The sequence below is a fragment of the Lagenorhynchus albirostris genome, chromosome 2 (genome assembly GCF_949774975.1).
Source record: "Lagenorhynchus albirostris chromosome 2, mLagAlb1.1, whole genome shotgun sequence".
In the NCBI taxonomy this organism is placed as follows: Eukaryota; Metazoa; Chordata; class Mammalia; order Artiodactyla; family Delphinidae; genus Lagenorhynchus; species Lagenorhynchus albirostris.
The window spans coordinates 4,821,732-4,835,750 of record NC_083096.1 but is presented as its reverse complement, the minus strand read 5'-3'; the positions used below and the strand labels follow the sequence as shown (position 1 = coordinate 4,835,750).

Genomic DNA, 14,019 nt, shown 5'->3' with positions numbered 1-14,019 from the left:
AGAGTAAGTTAAGAAAGGCTATTATTATTAAATATGGAGCAGTATCTTAGGTTCATATAAGTTTTGCATAGTAAAGTTATTTCTCATTCTTAGAAAGTTTCAATAAATTTTTGCAAGCAAATATTTTAAAACATAATTTTAAATGACAGACTTAGTCTAGACATTGCTCACTGAGTCTACAGTGTTTTGTTCTAAAATAAAATGGATGAAAGAAGGTAAGTATGTAGTCAAGATGAAAACGGTTCTGCACCATGGCCAGTGGCGGTATTCTCCCTGGACCCAACTGGCCCAATTTTCAATAAAACCAGAGGAGGAACCTTTCCCTGGAGTCCTGTTAGGCTGGGGCTGCTGCTGGAACTGTCATCTTCACACAAAAGGGAAAAGGGTTGGGTTTTACAAATGTGAAGCCTAATTGGAAGATCTTCATGGCTATACCCCTGACATTTATTTAAGCCTCATCAACAAAACGGGAAATAACCATACTAATTAGCAGACCAATACACAAATTACCATTTGTTGCGAGTAGATATAGATTCACAATCCATTTCAAAAGTAAGCTAAGTCATGGAAGCTTAAAACACCACACATTTCAATTTTTGTTCTTTTCTACAGTACCCAGATTATAAAATTTTATTTTTTTTTTACTTTAAAATACACTCTTGGAATTTAAATTACCAAAGTCTCATTTTTCTCTTTCGAAAAATGGATGAAGATAAAGTGTTTCATTTACACAAATCTAGTTGGGAAACTGGAAATGTACAGTTCTTCTTATATAGCCAAAATTGACTTTTCAAATGGATAAGCGAACAGGTTAGGAATGGGATGAGGCAAGCCCACATCCTCTATGTAGATAATCTGACAATAAAATGGCATACTTCAGGTCTTATAAGCTTATAAACCAAGAGATTTCTTGGTTGAAAACAGAAAGTTGTATATTTCTTTCCAAATCATAAACTGAGATCTAAAGGTATCCCTACTTAGAATGAAGACAGATAATTTTAGGGTCCCCAGTGCTTCAGTGACTACAGGATTGTTAGTGACTCTGGAAAGAGAGAACAGAGAAGAAGGTCAGATGGTGCCACTGCTATAAAAGACCTGAAGCTCAAGATATGTGTTTATGTATAAATGGACAGCGGCCAACTACTGAGTGCCTACTGTGTGGCAGGTGCTTTACATACATGATCTATAATGCCTACAGCGTCCTCGGAAGATGACACGGACTGTTCCTACCGTTTCACAAATGTAGAAATTAAGGCTTAGAGATGGTGTGTTTGGCTTCATGCTCGATGCCAGCAGCCTCCTCCAAGTCAACACTCTCTGGCTGTAAAGTCCACACCCCTGCCTCTAACAGTCCCTCCTCCACGAGCACCCCTCTCAAAACAAAGCATGAGAGCAGTGGCCAGGGACTTAACGTTCCAGAATCAGTCCGTCTGTCTGCTTTTCAATCCCTACTCTGCTATTTTTACTGTAGAACGTTGGGCACATTTCTTAACCCCTCTGCTCCCCCATTTCTAAATCTGAAAAAATGGGGGTGACAGTTCCCACTCTGCTTGGATTGTTGGGAGTTTTAAATTAATCCTGTAGTATGCACAAACACACACAGACTGTTAATCAAGGAACTGTCTCTTTTCCTTGTGTTTCCCAAGGCTGCTCCAGTGCACTTTGATGTTATCTCAACTCTATCACAATTGAGGTTTAGAAAACAGTAGTAAGAACATCAAAACTATCTGGATCACCAAATCCCATAGGTATCTACAGAATCTTGCTTTCAAGTAATTGAATTTACCACCAAGCAAGTCTTTTAAGAGAATCTGGGGCTTCCCTGGTGTCAGTGGTTGAGAGTCCACCTGCCGATGCAGGGGACACAGGTTTGTGCCCCAGTCCGGGAAGATCCCACATGCCGCGGAGCGGCTGGGCCCGTGAGCCATGGCCACTGAGCCTGTGCGTCCTGGAGCCTGTGCTCTGCAATGGGAGAGGCCACAACAGTGAGAGGCCCGCGTACCGCAAAAAAAAAAAAAAAAAAAAGAATCTGGTCACGTGAACAATCAAATATAAGATGCGGCCCAGGACATGGTTGCTTCCGGAGAAGCCAGTACTGACACGAGAGAGAGGCTACAGAACGAAGGAAAGAGTGTATTCTAGGCTTATTTCTGCTTGTAACCTTTGCATCTTTTTAAGCCGTTCAACACTCATGTGAAAGCTGAGGCCACAGCGAGGAAGCTGAGGGGGCTCTGAGGAAGGTTCTGATGAGCCTGAGCGCTTCACATCATGAGACTGCATGGGAGAGACCAAGTAAAGAAAACCGACCTTCCGTCTCCTGACACAGGGATCCTTGCCAGGTACCTCCTCGGGACAGTGTGCAGCCAGCCCCATGTCCTGAGACGGTGATGAATCTCCTGAACAGCTTTCTAAATCTCTGCATTAGGAATCATGGTAGCTGTGCTTTTTCATTTTGGCTGCTAAGCACGGGACGGGGCCTTAGCTTCTTACTACACTTACTTTCTCTCTGCCGTGAATCTTCCCTAAATTAAATGAATTTTAATTCTTTATTCTATGATTCTTTGTAAGATATCAATTTATTTTTGGAAATAGGTAGAATATAAACAAATAAACATCAGTGTCTCTGACGTATTTATTGATATCTAGGTTCTTTCTTTAACCGCACCCAACTACTCCCAGAACTGCTTCCATATTTAATTGAAAATCTTAATGTGCTCAGATCCTAATATTATTACAACTTGTGGAGATAGGAGTGAGAGAACACACTCATTTGGGAATCACCATAGAACAACACGCACATGGTTCTAGCATCAACTTTGTCTGCTCCACAGGATACTGGATCTTACTTTGATTAAATCAATGAGATTGGATTATCTCCAAAAAGTGAACCAAGGAAGCTTCTCAATACCAGACCACAAAGAAAAGGCAGTAGACTATGCCTGATCCCTCTTGATCTCTTTGCCCAAAGTGCAAATATTGCATCTGAAGCTTATTTCTGCTGAGGTCCTTTTGCTGGCGTAAGTCGCTCATCTCTCCCGCGAGAACGGAGGCCACAGCAGCCCATCAGGGTAGGCTGACCTTAAACTTACCAAGCTTCAGATTTGTGGGACAAAGATCCAGCCTCTAACCACTCAAAACTACAGATTTTTCTTTTCTTTTGCAAAGATGACTTCTTGGCAAATAGCATTACAAGGCAATGAGAAACACAGAAATCCTCTGAGATACTGCCACACCCCTTAAAACCCCTACTCTGAGAACTGCTTTCCCTGTTCGCACCCACCACCGACCCAGTGTCTGTGGTAACGTGGTCCTCTCCGGGCCTCTCCGGCTAGAGTCGACGGAGCCAAGGATTGAAGCCCGATCCATGGGGGCTGATTACGTCCTTCCTCAAGAAACTGGATTTGGGAATTGTGGTCAATTTCTCTCTTTTCTTTAAATTTAAATAAAAAAAATTTTTTTTTGGAGTATAGTTGATTTACAGTGTTATGTTAGTTTCAGGTGGGATTGACATATACACACTACTCTACGTAAAATAGATAACTAATAAGGACTTACTGTGTAGCACAGGGAACTCTACTCAATACTCTGTAATGGCCTATATGGGAAAGGAATCCAAAGAAAAGAGTGGCCATATGTCTATGTGGTCCATTTCTAGCAGTTGTTTGCACTGAGGGCCTGCAAGCTCACCGAAGGGACAGAGGAGCTGAGAAAGCCGATCTACAGAAGGCACAGTGAACAAACACGCAGAGAGAACAGACCAGGTGAGACAGACAGAGAAGACCGGTGGGGTCGATACTCTCCCCCGACTGCTTTTCCCATTTTCCAGTCCCAATCCCCCCAGCACGTGGAGGCAGGAACACCTAGATCCTCGTAACGAATGTCCTGCTGTTGTCGTATTTCACGTGTATGTGTTTGCTAACACTATGAAATTAAAGAAATAACTCAGATCTGGAATTAGATGACAATTTCAATTTGAATGTACCATGGTCTGCTTTTATAAATAAGCTGCTGACCACAAGTTGGCTATCATTTCAGAGCCCTATAACTTTCAGCTCAAAGAAGTAAAATTAGTATTGCAAGAAAACATGCATTCTGGCAGCTATGGGGAAAAAAAGTAAGGGTGGAAAGTAGCAAGGAAAAGAATTGCCAAAGGGCCCAAAATTTACCTCTTTGGTTAGTGTCTATGTGAATCTAAAGCTATCAAATTTCAATTATAGAAGAAATACAAGCAAAAGCAAAAAGTTAAATTACAATAGATACTGGGTTGCAAACGGTTGGAAATATAAACTCAAAAAATTTAGCTGTTAAAATACATATACACAGATGTATGTACCTATTTACATAATGGGACAGATGTATACAAAGAAACATATTCTGGGTATACACATTGCCTGAAACTCAGGTATTTATCACTTGCAAAGACTGTTACGCAGACATTGTCAGCATCTGCACAATAAATCTAAATATGTTGGTTTAACAAATTCCTATATACCGAGTAGGAAAATAATAATTCTCAAAAGAATAAGCCCTACTTCTTTTAATTCTTGTTAAAGTCATGTCATGTCCACCTGAAAACCATAAAATGCTAACTAATGAATGCAGACAACTACACGAATGGTATTACAGCAAATGATAGCCATGAAGATTCAGGGTAAGTATGTGATGAATGTAACCTATTATCCTGTAAGGTTTTCTATTACCTAATATAATTTTCTCTATCAGAAACTGTGTCTCTAGGAATTCAAAGAAAACAAACAAAAACAGAAATCAGTAATGTATTTTATAATTAAATTATCATAAAAATATTGTGCCACGTTAAAGAAAAGGCAGATTTAAAATTTTAAATATGAGGAGAGAAACATAATTTCCTTAATTTAAAACTGACATTTGGAACAGGGATTTCTCCAATTTAAGTGTTTGCTTTTTATCTTAAAGCATCCTGCAGGTAACAAAGACTCCCACATTTCTTTCACATAAAAATCTATTTATCATGATAACCTAAAATCTAATCTAATATAATCTAAGGAGAAAAATTAAGAAATTGATTGCAAATCCATCACGAATTTACAAGTTAATAAATGTTTTCCAGTTCATGGTGGTAGCCAGAAAAGTTTCCTACCCTTGTGGAATAATTATTTCATTGAAATAATTCAGGTCATGCAACCAGCATTCATGACCAATATGCTGCAGTTAAGCAATACTAATGTTTGAAAACGTAAGCTTAACAAATGGATAAATCATAGAGAAGGCACTTTGTATGTTATAAAAACAGTCCCCTGAAGCAGAGATTTTTTAATGTTTTTCCAAAATACCTAGAAAGGTGCCTGACGCGTAATAGCTGTTGAACAACCAAACGAATGGGTCTTCTTTACAAAGGCTGAGGTTTTAGCACCGCTTCCAGGGCCCTCTCCCCATTCCTAAAGACACAGGAAAGCCCCGCACTGAGTGTCTGCACATCCAGGGAGCTACCTGAGCACCGGAGGTGGGCTCTCATCCAGCCCTGCCACTAACTAGTTACAGGACTTCAGGTAAGTGATGGGACCATTCGGCTACCAACTTCCTCAACTGTAAACTTTGGTGACTGTGATAAATGAAGCTTTGCAGCTGCTTCCAGTTCCATGGTTTCGTAACTATAATCCACTTGAGAATTCATTTTAAAAGCTAGTTTTCTAAGACCACTTAAAGTATGATTTGGCGTATGCAAATTTTGCTTCCTTGAAACAAGCAGCAACACACTTATGATGCAAAATCAGAGACACATACAGCTATGATCCTGAACCCTTTCCTACTTTAGGACAATATTTTAAGTAGCATTAGATAGAAGCAGAAGCTTTAACTATTGATAGCAAATAAAATATCTAACTTTAGAAAAAGACAGACATACATTACTTCGTATTCTAATTTCTAGAGATGACTTTAGCAGTCAAATCCCCACGTATGAGTTTCATCTTACCTTTGCAGTAAAGGAAGCCATCAATAAGCTACCCCGAGTCCCGGGCCACCACACACTGCCCTGTCTCTCTCCACTCACCAGGAGGACATGACCCAGTGACGTGTGTACAGACTGGGACCTGGACCCTGGGCTCCCAGGACCCTCTTACGTGGCCCAGACGCCACCTACTCACCTCCTTGACCGTCAACGCAGGGTTTCTCACCATATGATAAAAAAAAAATCAATGGGTTCCAAATTTTCCTGAAGAATTGATTGGAATTGCGTGACTTCAGAATCTGGGAGATGGGAGGGTAAACAACCTCACCTGGGCAAGCTTACGCCTTGCTAGGTTTCTTCCCTTTTCACTGCGTAGCGTGTAGACGGGCGTATATTGTACAGAACCAGAACAAGTCCCATAATCGTCCTCATTTTCCTACACGTGAAGAAGCATACAAGTGGTTATTCTAAAATACTCATTTTACTACTAAACTTTTTTGCTTAATAGATAAAGTATCCAATACAGATGCAAGTAACAAAATAACACTTCGGGTATAAGTTTAAAAAAACCTATTTAGGAAGAAAATGCATTTTTCTATATTATGAATTAATAAATTCCAAAATAGTCTGACTCTTTTGAACAATTTCAATAAAACTTATACGAAGATCGCTCACTCTCCATTACTACAATGAAAGTTTTAACTAGTCTCTTCCCTCCAGAGGCAGAAATTCAAAACACAACAACTGATAAAATCTGCAAAGATATTATATGTAATCAAATCAAACACACATATACATAAATGTAACTATTCACATATATGCAATATTCACAGATTCAAATACACCTTTGTAAATTAAGAACATTCTTCAATTTAAAGTAGCTACTATTTGAAAGTTCCTATAAAGCCAAACGATGGCATTCCTGCCTTAATTCTGCACCACAGATCATCTTTTAAAAAAAAAAAATTCTCAGCTTGAAGCAAGAATTTCAATTGTGATATCAAGGCAATCAACTTTATGAAAACATACATCCTGTTAAAGCACCTTTGAAGATCTTGGTCGCTCTGTGATAAAATACGCAGACAATAAAGAGATTATTCAGGGGGTGCATAGAGAATGGCAGATAGTTGCCAGAGGGCTTGTTATGAAAAATACATTCTTGAACAAAGGGCTAAGCATATTTCAAAAGTCATCAGAAACATAAATCTCGTGTGATTTGTAAGGCATAAGCTTCAAACTAACGCAAGAATCAAGGTAGAATGAAAAGCAGCACAGGACGTACCTTGTGTCTCAGCTTACTCTTCACTTCCTTTATTCCCTGCTTTGCATGATTCTTTGCCTAGGAAATGATAACACCAGTGTCTGGCTCAGCGTGCTTCTATTACACTTAAGGAGTAAGTACATGAGATCCCATTTAATGAAAATTACTAAGTCTTCGTATTATACAGAGAAAGAAGAGATTATAATCTAAAGCTCTATTTTCAGGGACACATACCACACACTATTACACCTAAATGAGGTGGTGAAAGCACGATTAGTCTCTGTTTGCATAGGCATCATACAAAGGCTAGCAGTTAGCCTATTCCGCCTCCTAAACTATTAAAAAACACAAGAGGCCACAAGATGACTACCGCCCAGCCATAATCTGAAACTTTGACAAATGGGCAAGGAAAAGAGAAAGCACATCAGAGCAGCAGGTTATCTGGGCAAATGTCTGGACTTTAAGAAACTCAGGCTGTTTCCATCTCCAGGCTATTGTAAATAGAGCTGCAGTGAACATTTTGGTACATGACTCTTTTTGAATTGTGTTTTTCTCAGGGTATATGCCCAGTAGTGGGATTGCTGGGTCATATGGTAGTTCTATTTGTAGTTTTTTAAGGAACCTCCATACTGTTCTCCATAGTGGCTGTACCAATTCACATTCCCACCAGCAGTGCAAGAGGGTTCCCTTTTCTCCACACCCTCTCCAGCATTTATTGTTTCTAGATTTTTGGATGATGGCCATTCTGACCGGTGTGAGATGATACCTCATTGTAGTTTTGATTTACATTTCTCTAATGATTAATAATGTTGAGCATTCTTTCAGGTGTTTGTTGGCAATCTAAGTGTCCATCATCGGATGAATGGATAAAGAAGATGTGGCACATATATACAATGGAATATTACTCAGCCATAAAAAGAAATGAAATTGAGTTATTTGTAGTGAGGTGGATGGACCTAGAGTCTGTCATACAGAGTGAAGTAAGTCAGAAAGAGAAAGACAAATACCGTATGCTAACACATATATATGGAATCTAAGAAAAAAAAATGTCATAAGAACCTAGGGGTAAGACAGGAATAAAGACAGACCTACTAGAGAATGGACTTGAGGATACAGGGAGGGGGAAGGGTAAGCTGGGACAAAGTGAGAGAGAGGCATGGACATATATACACTACCAAGCGTAAAATAGATAGCTGGTGGGAAGCAGCCGCATAGCACAGGGAGATCAGCTCGGTGCTTTGTGACCACCTAGAGGGGTGGGATAGGGAGGGTGGGAGGGAGGGAGACGCAAGAGGGAAGAGATATGGGAACATATGTATATATATAGCTGATTCACTCTGTTATAAAGCAGAAACTGACACACCATTGTAAAGCAATTATACTCCAATAAAGATGTAAAAAAAAGAAGAAACTCAGGCAACTTTACAAAGTGCTTTTATAGGCAGACACGAGTCTTGTTGTGTCTATGTCATATACAGTTTTCCTGGAAAAAATTACAAGTCATTTAACAATTTAAAGGCTCTTTTCATGTTCCAGGGGAACCTGGCTCCAGCATCGGAGGCCGTGAGGTCCCGCTGTGGTTCCCGTGCAGTGTGAGTGAACTGAAGACCACGGGGGGCGTTCAGAAAAGCTCAATTCCCACTGGAAATTCCCACCCCCAGAAGAAGTGAAAAGAAATTCACATTTATTTTGCGTTTCCTCGGCGTTTGTGCGCTGGGTACCGAGCATGCTTTACCTCATTTAATCATCACGCTATGGAGTTAGTACTATTATTATTACACTTTACAAATAAGGAAAGTGACTCAGAGGGTATAAGCCTCCACAGCCTAGATTCAAATCCAGGTCCAAGTCCAACTTCTTCCCAAGAAGAAGGAGAAACTAAGGTTTTTAAAATACATCCACCGAATCTAAGCCTCACGAAAGAAATGGCACTGTGAGTCTTATTCTACAGACTCAGGTCATGCAGATGAAGCCAAGTTACTCCCAGGAAGGGTCTTCCCAAGTTCACGGAGGGGAAGAGGGGCCTGTTAATATCCGAAGTACTCAGCAAGCATCTGGCATACAGTAACTGCTCAAGAAATGTTCTGAACTGAACTAAACAGTTATTTCGTTATTGTAAATGAGGCAAAACCAAAACAAAGATTTTGGTTTGAGGCAAAACCAAAACAAAGATTTCGTTATTGTAAATGAGGCAAAAGATAATCTAAAAAGCCACATAACACTAAATTGTATTTCCATGGTTCTTTAGAATCAACAGAGCATTTCTGCATGCATTATTTTAGTGGTAAAGCCACTGAATCTATTTCAAGGGTCCTAGATTAATGCCTACATTCCCGTTAGGTAAAAATGCATAATTACCCCCCTCAAAAATGTTCCTGTTCTAATCTCCTCAAACTTGCACCTATGTTTACTCACATTTGGACTATATTCTAGTTTGCCTAAATACCCTCTATTCTTTCAAAACCCACCTGATTCACACTCATCGTTCAGATGCTTCTAATGCACAGAGCTGAGTGAGGTGTCCGTCATGGTCAGCCATCCTTGTGCTGATTCACTCACACGCCTGCTGTCCACCTCCCCCTCACTGACCTCTTTCAGACCCTCCGGAAGGTGGGATACAGGATCTCTCTATCCTTTTCAATTTATCAAGTGGAAACTTATCAACAAACAAGTATTCTCTGCAGAAAAGCACCCAGCAAATACGGCTTTGGCTAATAATTTAGAATGCAAAGACCTAACAAGAAAGTTGACTCAGAAAATCTTTTAGCCAAATCAAATATGTATTCACTTTGCTGTTATTTTTAGATGTGTAAGAAGATACGTATGTCCACTCGAGTTTTCTTTATGGCTCCTTATTAGCATGGAAAAACAAAAGATAGAAAAATGTTCTAAGTATAGGACAAAATCATTATTTCCTTCAATGAATACACATTCGGTACCTCTGTAGTGCGTCCAAAGCACCGAGAGTCACACAGCAATACAAATATAAAAGCAGGGACAGCCCCTCTCTTACTCACAGTGCCTGCCCTGCTCCAATAACCAGTACAAAGCCTAGATCATGACAGTGATTTGCTGAATGAATAAAACAGTTAAAAACATGGTTCCCAGGGTTTTTAAAAATGTATTATCTACAGAACTTCAAGGTAAATAAATCCTGTTATACCATACAAGAGAAATTGGGAATTTTGTTCATAGCAATCTGTGGTCAAAGGAGGAATTTCAGAGTTCATATTTCAGAATATGAGCAGTCTAGAAAGAAGAGTTTTCGGTACAACCATGAAGGCCACAGACTGACTTATCTACTTGCCCCAAACCTCTTGATTCATGTTCAACCTGATCACAAGACAAATGTTAAAAGTGATTAAGTATATTCTAAATACTCTAATTCGCCTGAAATTATTTGAGGGAATAATCTTCCAAAGAGCAGAATTTTAAATTTTTGAAATATTTTACTGTTCTGCTGAGCAGGGTTCAAAATAAAATACTGGTTAGAAGGATACAAATTTAAATAACAAATGGGGTTTTGAACATGCTTGCTCTATCTCTGTGCTTTTATGGAAGATATGAGTGAAATTAAGGAGAAGAACATGTATTTAGCAAAACTAAAATCTAACCTCTCCAAGCCTGAAGGAAAACGTTGAGCATTCTCTCAGGAATCAAAATGAAGGGTACTTGACTGTGACACCTTTTTAGAATCTTAAATGTGGAAAACGAGGCTCAACATTAGTTCGATTTTTTTTACATGGCAGCTATGTGCTATTTCATTGTGAAAAATTAACATCTCTTCAAAAACTGTATATAGATCAAACCACCAGTATTAATTAGAGTGAGAAGGCGATCTACTCAGACAGCTTTCCTAGCAAGGCTTTGAACAAAGGCAGAGGCTGACACTTCTAAGACAAAACGTCACCTCTTCTTACTTTTACTTCCTGATAAGGCTTCAGATAGTTCAGAGATTTGGTTCCGTATCTTTGAATCCACTCTGTAGATTAGCCTCGCTACTATAAAACATAACCTTTGAAACAGATTTTTTTAAACAGAAATGGTGGCTACATATATATCAAAACTGTAAGTCAGGGAAAGGGTGTAAGTTCTAAAGTTATCAAAACATATTGTTCTATCATTAATTCAATCACATCGATTCATTACTGAGAAAGCATGCGAAGATAAATTCTTATAAAATCAAAACTAATGCCCAGAATATTTTTAGAAATACAGACTATATATATGACCTATTGAATTTTCAAAGAAAGCCTTGCTGAGTGCCAACCCACCAGCTCCTACAGGTCTCCTGTATAGATACCAGGTGCACAGACACAAGTGTTGAAGCAGAGGTCTGTCCACAGGTCCTGTGGAAGCACAGAAGAGCTATATAAACGCTTTTCGTGTGGCGCTGGGACTTTTTTTTTGAGGGGAACTAATGTCTAACCTACGTCTACAGGATGAATTTAGTAGGTGGATAGAAGCCAAGAAAAGGACGTCCCAAAAGCAGCAGGAACGGCCTGTGAAGAATAAAGAGGCAGAAGAGAGTGCCCTGCATTCACGAAATGAGCAGAGCTCAGGGTCTGGAAATACCAAGGCTGGGGGTTCGGGGAGATGAGACGGGACGCAGGAGGGGCCGGCTCCTGGAGGGTCTCAGTTATCACAGCAAAGAGATTTTTAGGTTGTTAATTATTTACTTATCGTGGTTGCTACTGGTATCATCATTATTATTTTACTACAAGCCATGGGGTATCACTGAAGAACTCTAATTTTGGAGAGTCAAAGTATCTTTGAGAGAGGAGAACTTGCCATATTTTTAAAAATGCTTTTCTACGTAAGCCTCAAGTGCACAATGAGAATTTAAAATATGTTGTTAAATGAAAGAATCAAATCTTTAAAAATGGCTCTTCATCATGGACTGTTTCGATTTGAGGGCACAATTTTGCTGATAGCTTTGAAATAAAATGAAGAGCCGTTTTTAGATTACACAGAGGAAATATCCTGTCTGGACAATGATACAATTTTAATAACTGAGTTTGCTTCAGTCGATATTAACTCTATTTTTTTTTAAAAGCTTATTTAAAGGAGAATAGAAAAGATTTTGGATTTACATGTTTATCATCTAGGAAAATGTTATAAAATTTTACCAGTAGAACTTTTAAAACACCAAAGAGAACTCACAAATTTATATGCTGTTCGCACAGCGGGGGTTGCTTTGGTCATTGCTGTGTTGAGTAGTGCACCTCCTTTCTGCAAAGGAAAAACAGAAACACAGTCCTAAAAATTTTTGGCCAGATTGTCCTGAAAACAAAGCATTATTAATAGTATAGAAAAAGAGCTTTACTCACAGCTTAAAGAAAGACCTACAAAATTATTTCATGTTGGATGTTTTCAAGCTTTTATATATGCTATAGTAATTTCACACAAAATGTAAACATTCTACTCTGTTCTTTTAATTGGCATGATAAAATCCCTTCGTCTTTGCAGTTTAGGCAGACTTGGGCAATATGACCAGTATATATTTAAAGTTTAATAAAAAAGAAATACAATCATCTGTTTCTCTGTTTTGTAGTAAGGTCTCAATCTGTGACAGAGAGTTTTATATTTTAAATAATCATATTAACAAAAGCACATTACCAGAAATAATAAAACTCCCATCAAATCCTACCACTCTGCCTAACTCCTTCTTCTGGAATATATTATAAGGTGACAGTAAAATCTTGCTTTCCAAATCAAGCCATTTATTTTGAAAACGGAAAGACAAAAGCTTTCTATTTTAAAATTTTCTTCATAAGTAGCAACAAACCATATGCATAAAATAAAAGTATTTAAAGTGTGAGAAAACATAGAAACATTTCGAATATTGCCAATAAACAGCATAAACATAAACAGTATACTTGAACTGAACATTTCCCCATATATGTTAGAGTGAAAGAAAAAAAAAGAAACTGTGACGGTTTATTATTACCTTGACTGTATGCACCCATTGCTGATATGACCTCGAGTTCCCTGAAATATATAAAAATAAGATGTCAGGAATATCTGATCAAAAATAAATCCATAAACCAAAATTCATCAAGAACTAGCATTTCCAGGATTTTAGTAGGCAAATTGTATTTATCTGCAGTATTGTAAAAGAAGCAATTCACCATAAGAACTAATAAATGCTCTAATTCTTAGGAAAATAGTAACTAGCACTTTTAAGACTACTTTTTCTTTACTCATATATGAAGATAACATGTTAAGGTATTCTATCTTCTTTCATTTTAACACTACTTTCAGAGGGAAAAAATAACCTCTCTTTCGAAATCCAAAATTCCTACATCTTTTAAACTGATTTTTTAATATTTATGTCTATGTTTTTTTGTAAAATTTTGGCTCTTTTATACAATTAGGTTCATTTAAAACAATATTTAAAGTGTATAAGGAGTGGGAGGGAGGGAAACGCAAGAGGGAAGAGATATGGGAACATATGTATATGTATAACTGATTCACTTTGTTATAAAGCAGAAACTAACACACCACTGTAAAGCAATTATACTCCAATAAAGATGTTAAAAAATTTTTTTAAAAAGTGTATAAGGAAAGGAAAAAACTAGAAGGAAATTTAGAAATGCAAAGATCCTTGAGGACCAAAAAGATTCCTCTATAGTTGCTAGACATTAGTATTAATTGATAGCAAATTTTACTTTGATGCAATTAACCTACAGTAATGTTCTGAAAATATTCTCTAGTCGTAAACCCAAATCTGAAAGGTACTACCCCAGGAAATATGGTAGTATCTCCTCATGGTTATCAGAAAGTTCAAATGCTGACACAACCAGTCCTAGTAAAACCAGTAATCATG

The 14,019-nt window shown here is 38.2% G+C and overlaps 1 protein-coding gene across 3 annotated transcripts in view; it reads right to left on the bottom strand.

The window, feature by feature from the left end:
• DENND1B (DENN domain containing 1B) overlaps positions 1 to 14,019 on the bottom strand; it is a 260,094-nt gene that overhangs the window by 34,005 nt on the left and 212,070 nt on the right. For all 3 annotated transcript variants that reach the window (XM_060126905.1, XM_060126890.1, XM_060126894.1), the window contains 4 exons: positions 13,141 to 13,181; positions 12,354 to 12,422; positions 7,212 to 7,268; positions 6,258 to 6,365 (listed from right to left, as the gene is read on the bottom strand). In XM_060126905.1, the coding sequence (XP_059982888.1) occupies positions 6,258 to 6,365; positions 7,212 to 7,268; positions 12,354 to 12,422; positions 13,141 to 13,181 (275 nt within the window). The remainder of the gene's footprint in view (positions 1 to 6,257; positions 6,366 to 7,211; positions 7,269 to 12,353; positions 12,423 to 13,140; positions 13,182 to 14,019) is intronic.